General features: G+C 44.3%; 1 protein-coding gene across 2 annotated transcripts in view; it reads right to left on the reverse strand.

Annotated features, from left to right (window-relative positions):
• Positions 1-19,583, reverse strand: part of LOC135515576 (receptor-type tyrosine-protein phosphatase R-like) — a 58,683-nt gene that overhangs the window by 8,277 nt on the left and 30,823 nt on the right. For both annotated transcript variants that reach the window (XM_064939197.1, XM_064939199.1), the window contains 4 exons: positions 15,729-15,808; positions 8,365-8,502; positions 5,479-5,589; positions 3,788-4,059 (listed from right to left, as the gene is read on the reverse strand). In XM_064939197.1, the coding sequence (XP_064795269.1) occupies positions 3,788-4,059; positions 5,479-5,589; positions 8,365-8,502; positions 15,729-15,808 (601 nt within the window). The remainder of the gene's footprint in view (positions 1-3,787; positions 4,060-5,478; positions 5,590-8,364; positions 8,503-15,728; positions 15,809-19,583) is intronic.

Raw genomic sequence — 19,583 nt, forward strand, 5'->3', positions numbered from 1 at the left:
GCCACATCCATCCTGTCTGTCTGTCTGTCTGTCTGTCTGTCTGTCTGTCTGTCTGTCTGTCCTAACCCAGCCACATCCAACCTGACTGTCTGTCTGTCCTAACCTAGCCACATCCGTCACGGACACCGACGTCTTGCTTCCAGACAAACTAAACATCTTCTTTTTCCACTTTGAGGATAATACAGTGCACTGTACACTGACCAAGGATTGCGGACCCCCCCTCTCCTTCTCTGTGGCCGACGTGAGTAAGACACTTAAACGTGTTAACCCTCGCAAGGCAGCTGGCCCAGATGGCATCCCTAGCCGCGTCCTCAGAGCATGAGCAGACCAGCTGGCTAGTGTGTTTACGGTCATATTCAATCGCTCCCTATCCCAGTCTGCTGTCCCCACATGCTTCAAGATTTTCAACCATTGTTCCTGTACAAAAGAAGGCAAAGATAACTGAACTAAATTACCATCGCACCATAACACTCACTTCTGTCATGATGAAGTACTTTGAGAGACTAGTCAAGGATCACATCACCCCCACCCTACCTGACACAATAGACCCACTTCATGCATTCACCATCACACTGCACACTGCCCTATCCCATCTGGACATGAGGAATACCATAGTACCCTCCAAACTCATCATGAAGCTTGAGACCCTGGGTCTTGACCCTATGCTGTGCAATTGGGTCCTGGACTTTCTGACGGCCACCCCCAGGTAGTGAAGGCAGGAAACAACTTCGCTGATCCTCAACACTGGGGCCCCACAAGGGTGCATGCTCAGTCCCCTCCTGTACTCCCTGTTCACCCATGACTGCGTGGCCACGCACGCCTCCAAGTCAATCATCAGGTTTGCATACGACACAGCAGTAGTAGGCTTGTTTACCAACAACAACGAGATGGCCTACAGGGAGGAGGTGAGGGCACTCGGAGCGTGGTGTCAGGAAAACAACCTCTCACTCAACGTCAACAAAACAAAGGAGATGATGGTGGATTTCGGGAAACAGCAGAGTGAGCCCCCCCCCCCTCCCTATCCACATTGACGGGACAGTAGTGGAGAAGGTGGAAAGTTTTAAGTTCCTGGGCATACACATCACAGACAAACTGAAATGGTCCACCCGCGAAACAGCTCCTCTTCAACCTCAGGAGGCTGAAGAAATTTAGGTTGTCACTGAAAACCCTCACAAAATTCTACAGATGCACAATTGAAAGCATCCTGGCGGGCTGTATCACCGCCTGGTATGGCAACTGCTCCGCCCACAACTGTAAGGCTCTCCAGAGGGTAGTGAGGTCTGCACAACGCATCACCGGGGGCAAACTACTTGCCCTCCAGGACACCTACAGCACCCGATGTCACAGGAAGGCCATAAAGATCATCAAGGACAACAACCACCTGAGCCACTGCCTGTTCACCCCGCTATCATCCAGCAGCCGAGGTCAGTACAGGTGCATCAAAGCTGGGACCGAGAGACTGAAAAACAGCTTCTATCTCAAGGCCATCAGACTGTTAAACAGCAATCATTAACACAGAGAGGCTGCTGCCAACACACTGACTCAAATCATTAGACACTTTAATAAATGGATCACTAGTCACTTTAAATAATGCCACTTTAATAATATGTTTACATATCTTACATTACTCACATCATGTCTGTACTGTACATTATACCATCTTACATTACTCACATCATGTCTGTACTGTACATTATACCACCTTACATTACTCACATCATGTCTGTACTGTACATTATATCACCTTACATTACTCATATCATGTCTGTACTGTACATTATACCATCTTACATTACTCACATCATGTCTGTACTGTACATTATACCATCTTACATTACATTTACATTTACATTTAAGTCATTTGGCAGACGCTCTTATCCAGAGCGACTTACAAATTGGTGAATTCACCTTATGACATCCAGTGGAACAGCCACTTTACAATAGTGCAAACACAGCGAGACTCTATGTGGATAATCTGACAGAACAAACACAGTGACTCTCTACGTGGATAATATGACAGAACAAACACAGCGAGACTCTACGTGGATAATCTGACAGAACAAACACAGTGAGTCTCTACGTGGATAATATGACAGAACAAACACAGCGAGACTACGTGACTCACATCATGTCTGTACTGTACATTATACCACCTTACATTACTCACATCATGTCTGTACTGTACATTATACCATCTTACATTACTCACATCATGTCTGTACTGTACATTATACCATCTTACATTACTGATATCATGTCTGTACTGTACATTATACCACCTTACATTACATTTACATTACATTTACATTTAAGTCATTTAGCAGACGCTCTTATCCAGAGCGACTTAGAAATTGGTGACTTCACCTTCTGACATCCAGTGGAACAGCCACTTTACAATAGTGCATCTAAATCATTTAAGGGGGGTGAGAAGGATTACTTATCCTATCCTAGGTATTCCTTGAAGAGGTGGGGTTTCAGGTGTCTCCGGAAGGTGGTGATTGACTCCGCTGTCCTGGCGTCGTGAGGGAGTTTGTTCCACCATTGGGGGGCCAGAGCAGCGAACAGTTTTGACTGGGCTGAGCGGGACTACTGAACCACATAACTACTGACCACTAGTACTGAACCACATAACTACTGACTACTACTACTGAACCACATAACTACTGACCAAATCTACTGACTTTCGATGGAAATTAAAAAATTTTTTTTTTACATGTCTTTCCCTAATACAAACGTTTAAAGAGTTTTAGCTAGCCCCACCAACTTTACTTGTAAAGTTACCATCTATTTTCAGCTCATGAAACATGGGACCAACACTTTGCATTTATTTTTTTGTTCAGTATATAGCTGAATGTGTTCGTATAGCAGGGTGTGCATTTGCATTTGTGTTCTACAGACTCATAGGAAAAAAGAAAGACCCCTCACCATTTTTGAAAGTGCCGACCATGCTTGATTGATAGTTGCTGCCATGATTACTCACATCATGTCTGTACTGTACATTATACCACCTTACATTACTCACATCATGTCTGTACTGTACATTATACCACCTTACATTACTCACATCATGTCTGTACTGTACATTATACCATCTTACATTACTCACATCATGTCTGTACTGTACATTATACCATCTTACATTACTCACATCATATCTGTACTGTACATTATACCACCTTACATTACTCACATCATATCTGTACTGTACGTTATACCATCTACTGCACCTTGCCTCTATGCCACTCAGCCATCACTCATCCATATATTTATATGTACATATTCTCATTCACCCCTTTAGATATGTGTGTATGAGGTAGTTGTTGGGGAATTGTTAGATTACATGTTAGATACCACTGCATTGTCGGAACCAGAAGCACAAGCATTTCCCTACACTCGCATTAACATCTGATAACCATGTGTATGTGACCAATAACATCTGCTGAACACGTGTATGTGACCAATAACATCTGGTAACCATGTGTATGTGACCAATAACATCTGCTGAACACGTGCATGTGACCAATAACATCTGCTGAACACGTGCATGTGACCAATAACATCTGCTGAACACGTGTATGTGACCAATAATATTTGTGCCTGCCCTGCCCTGCCCTGCCCTGCCCTGCCCTGCCCTGCCCTGCCCTGCCCTGCCCTGCCCTGCCCTGCCCTGCCTGCCTGCCCTGCCCTGCCTGCCTGCCTGTGTAACTCACCTGTCTGCTGTAAACATATTGTACTACATTGGACCTATTCCACATACGGTCTAATACACCAGGTGTAGGTAACTCACCTGTCCGCTCTGAGCTGACACACAATCCCCAGCACATCCACCACTCCCTCCATCTCCAACTGACGACAGCCTATCGTTGTGGCGATGAAGCAGCCCGTTCGTCCAATCCCTGCGCTGCAGTGTACGATGACGGGTCCCTGCGATGGGGAGCCCGTCCTGTCCTCCTCCACGTCTCTCATCAGCTGGAGCAGGGGCTGGGCGCTGTCTGGGGTCTTATGGTCCGGCCACGATGTGTACCAGTAGTGCTTCACCACACGACTCTGGGCCCCTTGCTGTGAAAGAGACAAAGACAAACAGAGTTTGAGTAAGATCAAGATTGTGGTTTCAGTCTAGTTTAAAGTAACTGTCCAGTGTTTACAGATTTCTATGAAATATGACCTATAATCAATGACAATGTGAGTGAAATAGTTTTCTTTCGTCGTACCCCAACAACAGAATGGTGTGGTCGTACCCCAACAACAGAATGGTGTGAGCGTACCCCAACAACAGAATGGTGTGGTCGTACCCCAACAACAGAATGGTGTGGTCGTACCCCAACAACAGAATGGTGTGGGCGTACCCCAACAACAGAATGGTGTGGTCGTACCCCAACAACAGAATGGTGTGGTCGTACCCCAACAACAGAATGGTGTGGTCGTACCCCAACAACAGAATGGTGTGAGCGTACCCCAACAACAGAATGGTGTGAGCGTACCCCAACAACAGAATGGTGTGAGCGTACCCCAACAACAGAATGGTGTGGGCGTACCCCAACAACAGAATGGTGTGGTCATACCCCAACAACAGAATGGTGTGAGCGTACCCCAACAACAGAATGGTGTGAGCGTACCCCAACAACAGAATGGTGTGGTCGTACCCCAACAACAGAATGGTGTGAGCGTACCCCAACAACAGAATGGTGTGGTCGTACCCCAACAACAGAATGGTGTGAGCGTACCCCAACAACAGAATGGTGTGGTCGTACCCCAACAACAGAATGGTGTGGTCGTACCCCAACAACAGAATGGTTTGGGCGTATACCGGTCATAAACAATATTAATGCAAGTAGATCGCTGATTGGTCAGTTCATCCTCCTCAGGAGGATGACATCATGCTCTGAGAAAATAGCAAGCATTTTGGAAACGGTCTGTTTGAAATAAATGTTTCAGGTGGGGATTTTTGAAGTGTTTTATTTTCTCCAAATTATACTTCGGTCACAAATACGAGTAGGGCCTATAGGATGAGTCAACATTATTTGGGTAGGAGTCAACAAAACACGACCACACCATTCTGTTGTTGGGGTACGCTCACACCATTCTGTTGTTGGGGTACGACCACACCATTCTGTTGTTGGGGTACGACCACACCATTCTGTTGTTGGGGTACGACCACACCATTCTGTTGTTGGGGTACGACCACACCATTCTGTTGTTGGGGTACGACCACACCATTCTGTTGTTGGTGTACGACCACACCATTCTGTTGTTGGGGTACGACCACACCATTCTGTTGTTGGGGTACGACGAAAGAAAACTATTTCACTCACATTGTCATTGATTATAGGTCATATTTCATAGAAATCTGTAAACACTGGACAGTTACTTTTAAAAGTGTAGATTTCCAATGGAGAGTTCATTAAGTGTATAGTAAATAGATAGAAACCCACAGCGACCCAGTACGGTCAATGGGTTCCATCCCTAAGTGAAAAGTACCTTCAGGTTGAGGGTCCGACAGGTGTAGTTGTCACACTCTGTCACGTTGTTAATGAGCACCTCCACCTTGCCATAGATACCACGCCTCTCTGGCCAGTACAGAACACATTTCTGGAACAGACAACATTAATCATTACACATGTTATCGTATCACCAATCACTGTTGTTCCAGTGATTATGTCATTTACATGTGTAGAATCACGTACATATTTGTTTATACCTATGGGTTCGTGTGTGTGTGTGTGTGTGTGTGTGTGTGTGTGTGTGTGTGTGTGTGTGTGTGTGTGTGTGTGTGTGTGTGTGTGTGTGTGTGTGTGTGTGTGTGTGTGTGTGTGTGTGTGTGTGTGTGTGTGTGTGTTAGGGTTGAATATTTTCCCGAGTACTGAAAAACAATGTTCCATCCCGAGAATAAATCACTTTTCTCCCGGAGAAAAAAAAACTATATTTCCCGCCAAAACCAGAAATGTCATTCTAAAGCATATAAACCATATAAATATGCTTTAAATTTAATTTGATTAGAGCTTTGATCAGCATGACAAATCAAGACTGATGACACTGATGATGAGACTGATGAAGAGACTGATGAGACTGATGAGACATACGTTACAGACATTTTATGAAGTTTAGCTGACTGGGAACAACTCTGTCTCAGCTGTCATGAACAGTTTTAGCTGTCTGGAAACAGCTCTGTCTCAGCTGTCATGAACAGTTTAGCTGTCTGGAAACAGTTTAGCTGTCTGGAAACAGTTTAGCTGTCTGGAAACAGTTTAGCTGTCTGGAAACAGTTTAGCTGTCTGGAAACAGTTTAGCTGTCTGGAAACAGCTCTATCTCAGCTGTCATGAACAGTTTAGCTGTCTGGAAACAGTTTAGCTGTCTGGAAACAGCTCTGTCTCAGCTGTCATGAACAGTTTAGCTGTCTGGAAACAGTTTAGCTGTCTGGAAACAGTTTAGCTGTCTGGAAACAGTTTAGCTGTCTGGAAACAGCTCTGTCTCAGCTGTCATGAACAGTTTAGCTGACTGGAAACAGCTCTGTCTCAGCTGTCATGAACAGTTTAGCTGACTGGAAACAGCTCTGTCTCAGCTGTCATGAACAGTTTTAGCTGTCTGGAAACAGCTCTGTCTCAGCTGTCATGAACAGTTTAGCTGACTGGAAACAGCTCTGTCTCAGCTGTCATGAACAGTTTAGCTGTCTGGAAACAGTTTAGCTGTCTGGAAACAGTTTAGCTGTCTGGAAACAGTTTAGCTGTCTGGAAACAGCTCTGTCTCAGCTGTCATGAACAGTTTAGCTGTCTGGAAACAGTTTAGCTGTCTGGAAACAGTTTAGCTGTCTGGAAACAGCTCTGTCTCAGCTGTCATGAACAGTTTAGCTGTCTGGGAACAGCTCAGTCTCAGCTGTCATGAACAGTTTTAGCTGTCTGGAAACAGCTCTATCTCAGCTGTCATGAACAGTTTAGCTGTCTGGAAACAGTTTAGCTGTCTGGAAACAGCTCTGTCTCAGCTGTCATGAACAGTTTAGCTGTCTGGAAACAGTTTAGCTGTCTGGAAACAGTTTAGCTGTCTGGAAACAGTTTAGCTGTCTGGAAACAGCTCTGTCTCAGCTGTCATGAACAGTTTAGCTGTCTGGAAACAGCTCTGTCTCAGCTGTCATGAACAGTTTAGCTGACTGGAAACAGCTCTGTCTCAGCTGTCATGAACAGTTTTAGCTGTCTGGAAACAGCTCTATCTCAGCTGTCATGAACCGTTTAGCTGTCTGGAAACAGCTCTGTCTCAGCTGTCATGAACAGTTTAGCTGTCTGGAAACAGTTTAGCTGTCTGGAAACAGTTTAGCTGTCTGGAAACAGCTCTGTCTCAGCTGTCATGAACAGTTTAGCTGTCTGGGAACAGCTCAGTCTCAGCTGTCATGAACAGTTTTAGCTGTCTGGAAACAGCTCTATCTCAGCTGTCATGAACAGTTTAGCTGTCTGGAAACAGTTTAGCTGTCTGGAAACAGCTCTGTCTCAGCTGTCATGAACAGTTTAGCTGTCTGGAAACAGTTTAGCTGTCTGGAAACAGTTTAGCTGTCTGGAAACAGCTCTGTCTCAGCTGTCATGAACAGTTTAGCTGTCTGGAAACAGCTCTGTCTCAGCTGTCATGAACAGTTTAGCTGTCTGGAAGCAGCTCTGTCTCAGCTGTCATGAACAGTTTAGCTGACTGGAAACAGCTCTGTCTCAGCTGTCATGAACAGTAGCTAGGACATCTGTCCAGCTAGGACATATATATACAGGACTAAATATCAATCTACAACAGCTCTGTCTCAGCTGTCATGATCAGTAGCTAGGACATCTGTCCAGCTAGGACATCTATATACAGGGCTAAATATCAATCTACAACAGCTCTGTCTCAGCTGTCATGAACAGTAGCTAGGACATCTGTCCACTTAGGACATCTATATACAGGGCTAAATATCAATCTACAACAGCATTGTCTATTTGGAATCATCTTTTACAGGGGGAGATTTGTACATTCAGTCGCACATTCAGTCCTTATATTAGTGTAGCATAGACTGTGCTGCAGGAAATGCAGTCCTACTGCGCTCCATGCTGACAGGTGCTGTCTACCCGCACCGTGAGCGTTGATGATTGATCATGCAGAGAGCAGAGAGAAGGACCGTAGAGAAACCAGATTTCAACATCACCTATCATTTAACAGTTCCATTTCACGTCACGTCATTAGTAAATTATTTATTATTATTGACATTTTTTTCACTGTTATTTTTCCCGGGGAAAAGAGAGTGGGTTCGGGCGATAAATCTCTGTAACCCGGGACCCGCTATTCAACCCTAGTGTGTGTGTGTGTGTGTGTGTGTGTGTGTGTGTGTGTGTGTGTGTAAATGAGTGCACCCGTACCTCGTTCTTTTCCCTGAGCTTGGTGATCATGATGATGACAGGACAGTCTTCCTGCCAGGCCATCTGCCAGAAATCATTCACTGTGTTGATCATGGGACCCTGGGTGGCGATGTAGGCCTTCTCATCGCCTAGGTAACCCTGCAGAGGTCAGAGGGAGGGAGGGAGGGAGGGAGGGAGGGAGGGAGGGAGGGAGGGAGGGAGGGAGGGAGGGAGGGAGGGAGGGAGGGAGGGAGGGAGGGAGGGAGGGAGGGAGGGAGGGAGGGAGGGAGGGAGGGAGGGAAGACTATTAGCAAATTGGTACACAGGAATTCTTGACTGGACCAAAAGAGTTTTTGTAAACTGTCACTAGACCGGGGATTTGTTAAGGCATGATGAATGGACAGGTTGTTTAGACAGCAGAGTCACTAACCCATTCATTTGGTCTCACTAACCCACAGCAGGTCTGACTATCCTCTATGGTGTTAGCTACTGTCCAGAGAGAGAGAGATAAACCACAGCAGGTCTGATTATCCTCTATGGTGTTAGCTACTGTCCAGAGAGAGATAAACCACAGCAGGTCTGATTATCCTCTATGGTGTTAGCTACTAACCACAGCAGGTCTGACTATCCTCTATGGCAGGGGTGTCAAAGTCAAATGGACGGAGGGCCAAATAAAAAATTTAGCTACAAGCCGAGGGCCGGACTGTTCGAATGTTCATTGAAAAAATTTTAAATGACGCATATAGTCTAGTGAACCTAATTGAACCTACTGAAAACCTAACAAATATATTCCAATATGATCAGATAAATAAAGCAATATTTTCTTATGGCTCTGTCAGTAATCTTTAATTTTCAACAGACACAAAAGACAAATTTCCTTTATATAAAAATCCCCATAACATGAACATTAAATGAAAGAAACCGGTATTCAAGGCACCATCAGTAGCCTATATTTTCTATTTTAGCAAAAGTGGGCTAAATTTACTTCAAAGAAAAAACAATAATAGCAATTTTCTATCATCCACTCAACTGAAATATTTTTAAAATATAATTGGATTGAAATACAATAAAATAAAGTGCAAAAATCTATTAATCAAAAACAACACTTTGTTTAAGGAGAAGTAACATGCAGTGAAAACAAATATTAAACTTGAACTTTTAAACTTGAACTGAGTAAAAACTCTAAATATGTGATTGCACAGTAATGTTCACTTGTTTGAGGTTGAGGGTGATACTTGGTGGTGTCCCATCTTTTCCACAAGTTCATCAATGTTCGGGGTAAGGCTCTGAGCTGAGGAAATCCTCAGAATTGAGTGGAGGTGTTCAGCAGTAAGTCGACTTCTGTGTGATGTTTTGTTCAGGTTCATCAAAGAAAAAGTTGTTCACACAGGTATGTGCTGCCAAACATAGACAACGTTTGAGCAGCCTGGATGCGCAGCTGGGGCATTGTGTCGGGAGGAAACGGGCGAACTCCGCAGCACCCACTGCCGCATATTTTGCCCTCAGTGCATCATTGCATTGGAGGTCAATCAACTCCATTTGGAGGTTTGGTGGTGAGCTTTCCACGTCAACAGCAAATGGGTTACCGAGCAGTTCCAACCTGCTTTTTTGTGCTTCAAAGTCAGCAAATCGGCGTCGAAAGTCAGCGGCAAGCATACCTATTTTATCAGCCAACTGTGCGCTCGGGAACGCACTGGTAGAGAGCTTCTCTTTCATGGTCTGGCAGCTGGGAAAGTGGCTCAAATTTTCTTTCCGCATCTGCGTCTCCCACAGAGTCAGTTTGGTTTTAAATGCCTTCACTGTACTGTACATATCAGAGATGACATGATCCCGACCCTGCAGCTGCAAGTTCATTGCATTCAGATGACTCGTAATGTCACACAGAAAAGCCATTTCACACAGAAACATTTCGTCTCGGAGTTGTGTTGTGTCTTTCCCTTTGCTGTCCAAGAACAGACAAATCTCCTCACGAAGCTCGAAACATCTTTGAAGCACCTTTCCCTGGCTTAGCCATCGCACCTCTGTGTGATAAGGCAAATCACCATGCTCCGTTTCTAACTCCGTCAGAAATGCCTTGAACTGGCGGTGATTCAAACCTTTGGCTCTGATAAAGTTAACTGTGCGCGTGATGATGCTCATTACATGCTCCATTTTCAAGGCTTTACCGCACAACGCTTCCTGGTGTATGATACAATGATAAGCTGTCAGCTCACCTGTCGCGTTTTCCTCTTGCATCTTTTCCCGTATCTTCGCCACCAGTCCGCTCCTGTGTCCACACATCGCAGGTGCTCCGTCGGTTGTCAAACCCACGAGTTTTTCCCAAGGCAGCTCCATCTCATTTACACATCTTGACACCTCTTCATACAAATCATGCCCCGTAGTTGTGCCATGCATAGGACGTAAAGCCAAAAACTCCTCTGTCACGCTTAGGCTGCAGTCCACTCCGCGGATGAAAATTGACAACTGGGCAATGTCAGAAATGTCGGTGCTCTCATCCACAGCCAAGGAATATGCAATGAAATCTTTTCCCTTTTTCACAAGCTGCTCTTTTAGATTGATGGACAACTGGTCTACTCTCTCGGCAATGGTGTTTCTGCTCAGACTCACATTTAAAAAGAGTTGCCTTTTTTCTGGGCAAACTTCGTCACAAACTTTAATCATGCAGTTTTTGATGAAATCCCCTCCGTAAATGGCCGGGCTGATTTAGCGATCTCTTCTGCCAAAATAAAACTGGCCTTGACAGCAGCCTGGCCTTGTGATTTGGCTTTTTTGAACAGAGCCTGTCGAGATTTGAGGCCTCGTTTTAATTCCTCTGCCTTTTGTAGCCTTTGTTCCATGTCCATATTCTTGTTTTTGTCCGCGTGTTTCGTTTCATAATGTCGTCTCAGATTATACTCTTTCAGTACCGCCACACTTTCTCCACACAGAAGACACACAGGTTTTCCAGCTACCTCCGTGAACATATACTCCGACTCCCACCTTGTTTGAAACCCCGGTTCTCAGTGTCCACCTTCCGTTTTGCCATTTTTGATGGGTATCTGAAAGTTAATTTTACTGTGATGCTGACGACTGCTGTGCCAATAAATATTGAAATGAAGCAGCCTACTGCTCGGTGCGTCACCGTTGCATTGTGGGAAATGTAGTATTGGTGCGTGTAAAAGATCTGCGGGCTGCCGGCTTGCTGCGGTCTGCGGGCCGGTTCTAATAATAAATCAAGATCATCCCAGGGGCCGTAAAAAACCTTCTCGCGGGCCGGATGTGGCCCGCGGGCCTTGACTCTGACATATGTGCTCTATGGTGTTAGCTACTAACCACAGCAGGTATGATTATCCTCTATGGTGTTAGCTACTGTCCAGAGAGAGAGAGAGATAAACCACAGCAGGTCTGATTATCCTCTATGGTGTTAGCTACTGTCCAGAGAGAGAGAGATAAACCACAGCAGGTCTGATTATCCTCTATGGTGTTAGCTACTGTCCAGAGAGAGATAAACCACAGCAGGTCTGATTATCCTCTATGGTGTTAGCTACTGTCCAGAGAGAGATAAACCACAGCAGGTCTGATTATCTTCTATGGTGTTAGCTACTAACCACAGCAGGTCTGATTATCCTCTATGGTGTTAGCTACTAACCACAGCAGGTCTGACTATCCTCTATGGTGTTAGCTACTAACCACAGCAGGTCTGATTATCCTCTATGGTGTTAGCTACTGTCCAGAGAGAGAGAGAGATAAACCACAGCAGGTCTGAATAGCCTCTATGGTGTGAAAGAGAAAATGAGAGTGTTATGTCCCATATGGCACCCTATACCCTATATAGTGCACTACTTTTGACCAGAATGTATTGCACTAAATAGGGAATAGGGTGCCATTTTGAAGTCATGCTAGTAGTTGAGCTTCCTGCAGTGACTACAGGGGAAGTGACCCTATTGTATCTGCAGCCCAACGGGCCATTAGAGAGTGAGTTCACTCGTTCCTCCGGCCTGCCCTCTCTCTCCTTCTGTTCCCTCCATAGACTTACATGGAAACAACAGAAACAATGTCCTCGCTCCCCTGAACTCACTGCTACGCTTTTCTTTCCCAAGATGGAGAAACCTGATAAGGAGAATCTGAAGTTGTTTGTTTGTTTTAAAAGGGAACAAGTCTTATATCACACCACTCAGTTGAACAACACTGGGATATGACTGCATAATATAATATGAAATATGAAGGCATGAACTAAGATAAAACTGACCAGTTAGAATCCAGGGTGATAGAATGAAAAAAATGTGACTATGTTTCATGAGTTCCGTTCTAATCTCTAATCCGTTATAATATGCATACCTGTACAGCCAACTTTAATCTGTTATAATATGACTATGCATACCTGTACAGCCAACTGTAATCTGACTATGCATACCTGTACAGCCAACTTTAATCTCTGTTATAATCTGACTATGCATACCTGTACAGCCAACTTTAATCTCTGTTATAATCTGACTATGCATACCTGTACAGCCAACTGTAATCTGACTATGCATACCTGTACAGCCAACTTTAATCTCTGTTATAATCTGACTATGCATACCTGTACAGCCAACTTTAATCTCTGTTATAATCTGACTATGCATACCTGTACAGCCAACCTTAATCTGTGTTGTAATCTGGCTATGCATACCTGAACAGCCAACTTTAATCTGTGTTATAATCTGGCTATGCATACCTGTACAGACAACTTTAATCTGTTATAATCTGACTATGCATACCTGTACAGACAACTTTAATCTGTTATAATCTGGCTATGCATACCTGTACAGACAACTTTAATATGTTATAATCTGGCTATGCATACCTGTACAGACAACTTTAATCTGTGTTATAATCTGATTATGCATACCTGTACAGACAACTTTAATCTGTGTTATAATCTGATTATGCATACCTGTACAGACAACTTTAATCTGTGTTATAATCTGATTATGCATACCTGTACAGACAACTTTAATCTGTTATAATCTGGCTATGCATACCTGTACAGACAACTTTAATCTGTGTTATAATCTGATTATGCATACCTGTACAGACAACTTTAATCTGTGTTATAATCTGATTATGCATACCTGTACAGACAACTTTAATCTGTGTTATAATCTGATTATGCATACCTGTACAGACAACTTTAATATGTTATAATCTGGCTATGCATACCTGTACAGACAACTTTAATCTGTGTTATAATCTGATTATGCATACCTGTACAGACAACTTTAATATGTTATAATCTGGCTATGCATACCTGTACAGACAACTTTAATCTGTTATAATCTGGCTATGCATACCTGTACAGACAACTTTAATCTGTGTTATAATCTGATTATGCATACCTGTACAGACAACTTTAATCTGTGTTATAATCTGATTATGCATACCTGTACAGACAACTTTAATATGTTATAATCTGGCTATGCATACCTGTACAGACAACTTTAATCTGTGTTATAATCTGATTATGCATACCTGTACAGACAACTTTAATCTGTGTTATAATCTGATTATGCATACCTGTACAGACAACTTTAATCTGTGTTATAATCTGATTATGCATACCTGTACAGACAACTTTAATCTGTTATAATCTGGCTATGCATACCTGTACAGACAACTTTAATCTGTGTTATAATCTGATTATGCATACCTGTACAGACAACTTTAATCTGTGTTATAATCTGATTATGCATACCTGTACAGACAACTTTAATCTGTGTTATAATCTGATTATGCATACCTGTACAGACAACTTTAATCTGTGTTATAATCTGATTATGCATACCTGTACAGACAACTTTAATCTGTTATAATCTGGCTATGCATACCTGTACAGACAACTTTAATCTGTTATAATCTGGCTATGCATACCTGTACAGACAACTTTAATCTGTTATAATCTGATTATGCATACCTGTACAGACAACTTTAATCTGTTATAATCTGGCTATGCATACCTGTACAGACAACTTTAATCTGTTATAATCTGGCTATGCATACCTGTACAGACAACTTTAATCTGTTATAATCTGGCTATGCATACCTGTACAGACAACTTTAATCTGTTATAATCTGACTATACATACCTGTACAGCCAACTTTAATCTGTTATAATATGACTATGCATACCTGTACAGCCAACTGTAATCTGACTATGCATACCTGTACAGCCAACTTTAATCTCTGTTATAATCTGACTATGCATACCTGTACAGCCAACTTTAATCTCTGTTATAATCTGACTATGCATACCTGTACAGCCAACTTTAATCTGTGTTGTAATCTGGCTATGCATACCTGTACAGCCAACTTTAATCTGTGTTGTAATCTGGCTATGCATACCTGAACAGCCAACTTTAATCTGTGTTATAATCTGGCTATGCATACCTGTACAGACAACTTTAATCTGTTATAATCTGACTATGCATACCTGTACAGACAACTTTAATCTGTTATAATCTGGCTATGCATACCTGTACAGACAACTTTAATATGTTATAATCTGGCTATGCATACCTGTACAGACAACTTTAATCTGTGTTATAATCTGATTATGCATACCTGTACAGACAACTTTAATCTGTGTTATAATCTGATTATGCATACCTGTACAGACAACTTTAATCTGTTATAATCTGGCTATGCATACCTGTACAGACAACTTTAATCTGTTATAATCTGGCTATGCATACCTGTACAGACAACTTTAATCTGTTATAATCTGACTATGCATACCTGTACAGACAACTTTCAGGACATGGTTTTTACCTATTCATTATGAGAGCATGATCATGTGCCATTTTGGCTCTAACTAAGAGAACACTGTTGTTTTACAACCACAACATCCACTTGTTTTGGGTTGGGTTCAGAATTCAATGTGTTCACAAACAATGGAACCCAGAACAGTCCCTGGGCTCACATGCCTGGTGGATAACTTACCCTGTAATTGGCATTGATGTGTGTGTGTGTGTGTGTGTGTGTGTGTGTGTGTGTGTGTGTGTGTGTGTGTGTGTGTGTGTAGATGTGTGTGTGTGTGTGTGTGTGTGTGTGTGTGTGTGTGTGTGTGTTCCAGCGCATGTGTGCGTGTGTGTGTGCATCTGTGTGTGTGTGTGTTAGTGATAGATATGTTGAGTGCGTGTGTGTGTGTGTGCATCTGTGTGTGTGTGTGTGACTGTGTGTGTGTGTGTGTGTCAGATAGATGTGTTGTGTGTGTGTGTGTGTGTGTGTGTGTGTGTGTTAGTGACGCATGTGTGCGTGTGTGTGCATCTGTGTGTGTTAGTGTGTGTGTGTTGTGTGTGTGTGTGTGTGTGTGTGTGTGTGCATCTGTGTGTGTGGTGTGTGTGTGTGCGCACGCGTGCATAACTTACCCTAATGTAGTTGGCGTTGATGTAGCTGCTGAGAGGGTCGAAGGAGCTCTTGGTCCTCAGGATCACTCTGGAATGTGGATCTACAGGTGACAATAGATATGTTACCAGTTATTAGAATCAGATAGATCTGTTAGTGACTGGAGGTTCCAGCTATTAGAATCAGATAGATCTGTTAGTGACTAAAGGGTTCCAGCTGTTAGAATCAGATAGATCTGTTAGTGACTGGAGGTTCCAGTTATTAGAATCAGATAGATATGTTAGTGACTGGAGGTACCAGCTATTAGAATCAGATAGATCTTTTAGTGACTGGAGGTTCCAGTTATTAGAATCAGATAGATATGTTAGTGACTGGAGGTTCCAGCTATTAGAATCAGATAGATCTTTTAGTGACTGGAGGTTCCAGCTGTTAGAATCAGATAGATATGTTAGTGACTGGAGGTTCCAGCTGTTAGAATCAGATAGATATTTTAGTGACTGGAGGTTCCAGCTATTAGAATCAGATAGATATGTTAGTGACTGGAGGTTCCAGTTATTAGAATCAGATAGATCTGTTAGTGACTGGAGGTTCCAGCTATTAGAATCAGATAGATTAGTGACTGGAGGTTCCAGCTGTTAGAATCAGATAGATATGTTAGTGACTGGAGGTTCCAGCTGTTAGAATCAGATAGATCTGTTAGTGACTGGAGGTTCCAGCTATTAGAATCAGATAGATCTGCTAGTGACTGAAGGGTTCCAGCTATTAGAATCAGATAGATCTGCTAGTGACTGAAGGGTTCCAGCTATTAGAATCAGATAGATCTGTTAGTGACTGGAGGTTCCAGCTATTAGAATCAGATAGATCTTTTAGTGACTGGAGGTTCCAGCTATTAGAATCAGATAGATATGTTAGTGACTGGAGGTTCCAGCTATTAGAATCAGATATATATGTTATTGACATGGAGGTTCCAGCTGTTAGAATCAGATAGATATGTTAGTGACTGGAGGTTCCAGCTATTAGAATCAGATAGATCTGTTAGTGACTGCAGGTACCAGCTATTAAAATCAGATTTATCTGTTAGTGACTGTAGACAGGACTTCTCTGTCTGAAGAGTTCTGTCTGAAGAGTTCTGTCTGGAGTGTTCTGTCTGGACTTCTCTGTGTAAACTTCTCTGTCTAGAGTGTTCTGTCTGGAGTGTTCTGTCTGGACTGTTTTGTCTGAAGAGATCTGTCTGGACTTCTCTGTCTGAATATTTCTGTCTGGACTGTTCTGTCTGGACTTCTCTGTCTGAAGAGTTCTGTCTGGACTGTTTTGTCTGGAGTGCTCTGTCTGAAGTGTCTGTCTGGACTGTTCTGTCTGGACTTCTCTGTCTGAAGTGTTCTGTCTGGACTTCTCTGTCTGAAGTGTTCTGTCTGGACTTCTCTGTCTGAAGAGTTCTGTCTGGACTTCTCTGTCTGAAGTGTTCTGTCTGGACTTCTCTGTCTGAAGAGTTCTGTCTGGACTTCTCTGTCTGAAGTGTTCTGTCTGGACTTCTCTGTCTGAAGTGTTCTGTCTGGACTTCTCTGTCTGAAGAGTTCTGTCTGGACTTCTCTGTCTGAAGTGTTCTGTCTGGACTTCTCTGTCTGAAGAGTTCTGTCTGGACTTCTCTGTCTGAAGTGTTCTGTCTGGACTTCTCTGTCTGAAGAGTTCTGTCTGGACTTCTCTGTCTGAAGAGTTCTGTCTGGACTGTTCTATCTGAAATGTTCTGTCTGGACTGTTCTGTCTGGACTGTTCTATCTGAAATGTTCTGTCTGGACTGTTCTGTCTGGACTTCTCTGTCTGGAGTGTTCTGTCTGGACTGTTCTGTCTGGACTTCTCTGTCTGAAGTCTTCTGTCTAGACCCCAACCCCAACCTCAACCCCAGACCCCAGACCCCAGACCCCAACCTCAACCCTCAACCCCAGACCCCAACCTCAACCCCAGACCCCAACCTCAACCCCAGACCCCAGACTCCAACCCCCGACCCCAACCTCAGTCCCAGACCCCAGACCCCAAACTCAACCTCAACCCCCGACCCCAACCTCAACCTCAACCCCAGACCCAAACCCCAACCTCAAACCCAGACCCCAACCTCAACCCCAGACCTCAACCCCAGACCACAACCCCAGACCCCAACCTCAACCCCAGGTTCAACCCCAGACCACAACCCCAGACCCCAACCTCAACCCCAGACCTCAACCCCAGACCCCAACCTCAACCCCAGACCTCAACCCCAGACCTCAACCCCAGACCTCAACCCCAGACCCCACCCTCAACCTCAACCCCAGACCCCAACCCCATCCCCAGACCCCAACCCCAGACCCCAGACCCCAGACCTCAACCCCAAACCCCAGACCTCAACCACAGACCCCAACCTCAGACCCCAAACTCAACCCAAGACCCCAACCTCAACCCCAGACCCCAACCTCAACCCCAGTCCTCATTCCCAGAACCCAACCTCAATCCCAGACCTGAACCCCACACCTCAACCCCACACCTCAACCTTAACCCCAGACCCCAACCTCAACCCCAGACCCCAACCCCAGACCTCAACCCCAGACCTCAACCCCACACCTCAACCCCAGACCCCAACCTCAACCCCAGACCCCAACCTCAACCCCAGACCTCAACCCCAGACCTCAAACCCAGACCTCAAAACCCAGACCCCAGACCTCAACCCCAGACCTCAAACCCAGACCTCAACCCCAGACCTCAACCCCAGACCTCAACTCCAGACTACAACCCCAGACCTCAACCCCAGACCTCAAACCCAGACCTCAACCCCAGACCCCAACCTCAACCCCAGACCCCAACCTCAACCCCAGACCTCAACCCCAGACCTCAAACCCAGACCTCAAACCCAGACCCCAGACCTCAACCCCAGACCTCAAACCCAGACCTCAAACCCAGTCCCCAGACCTCAACTCCAGACCTCAAACCCAGACCTCAACCCCAGACCTCAACCCCAGACCTCAACTCCAGACTACAACCCCAGACCCCTCTGTGCTCTGCGTGTTGAAGGAAGACTGCTGGTTCAGACAGGAAGCCTGATAACGGTCCAAGGTGTGAACGGGAAGACAGTAACATTCCAACCCAACTGTCTTTTTATTACAGAATGATGTCATTCACACACACACACACACACACACACACACACACACACACACACACACACACACACACACACACACACACACACACACACACACACACACACACTACACACACTACAACACACACACCTAGTTAATACACTACTACAACACCCTATTCCCTAGTTAGTGCAGTACTATAGTGCCCTATTCCCTACTTAGTCGCTACTATAGCACCCTATTCCTTAGTTAGTGCACTACTATAGCACCCTATTCCCTAGTTAATGCTCTACTACAGCGCCCTATTCCCTAGTTAGGGCAGTACTATAGCACCCTATTCCCTAGTTAGTGCGCTACAACAGCACCCTATTCCCTAGTTAGTGCAGTACTATAGCACCCTATTCCCTAGTTAGTGTGCTACTACAGCACCCTATTCCCTAGTTAGTGCGCTACTACAGCACCCTATTCCCTAGTTAGTGCAGTACTATAGCACCCTATTCCCTAGTTAGTGCAGTACTTTTGATCAGGACCCACAGGGTTAAAGGCAGAACACTAGGGAATAGGACACCATTTGGGACACACATAGAGGCTGTTTAAAGAATCAGGAAGGAACAGCTCATCTCAGACATTTGGTTTATATTTGACCGCTTCCGTCCACCAGGCTAACCAACCAGACAGGGCAGCACTAAAACACTTCCTGTATGACCAGGAGAGGTTGTGGCGGTTGGCTATGTTTGGTTGTACTCAGTGTTGCTTACATAGAGGTTG

Source organism: Oncorhynchus masou, chromosome 27, assembly GCF_036934945.1.
Source record: "Oncorhynchus masou masou isolate Uvic2021 chromosome 27, UVic_Omas_1.1, whole genome shotgun sequence".
Taxonomy (NCBI): domain Eukaryota; kingdom Metazoa; phylum Chordata; class Actinopteri; order Salmoniformes; family Salmonidae; genus Oncorhynchus; species Oncorhynchus masou.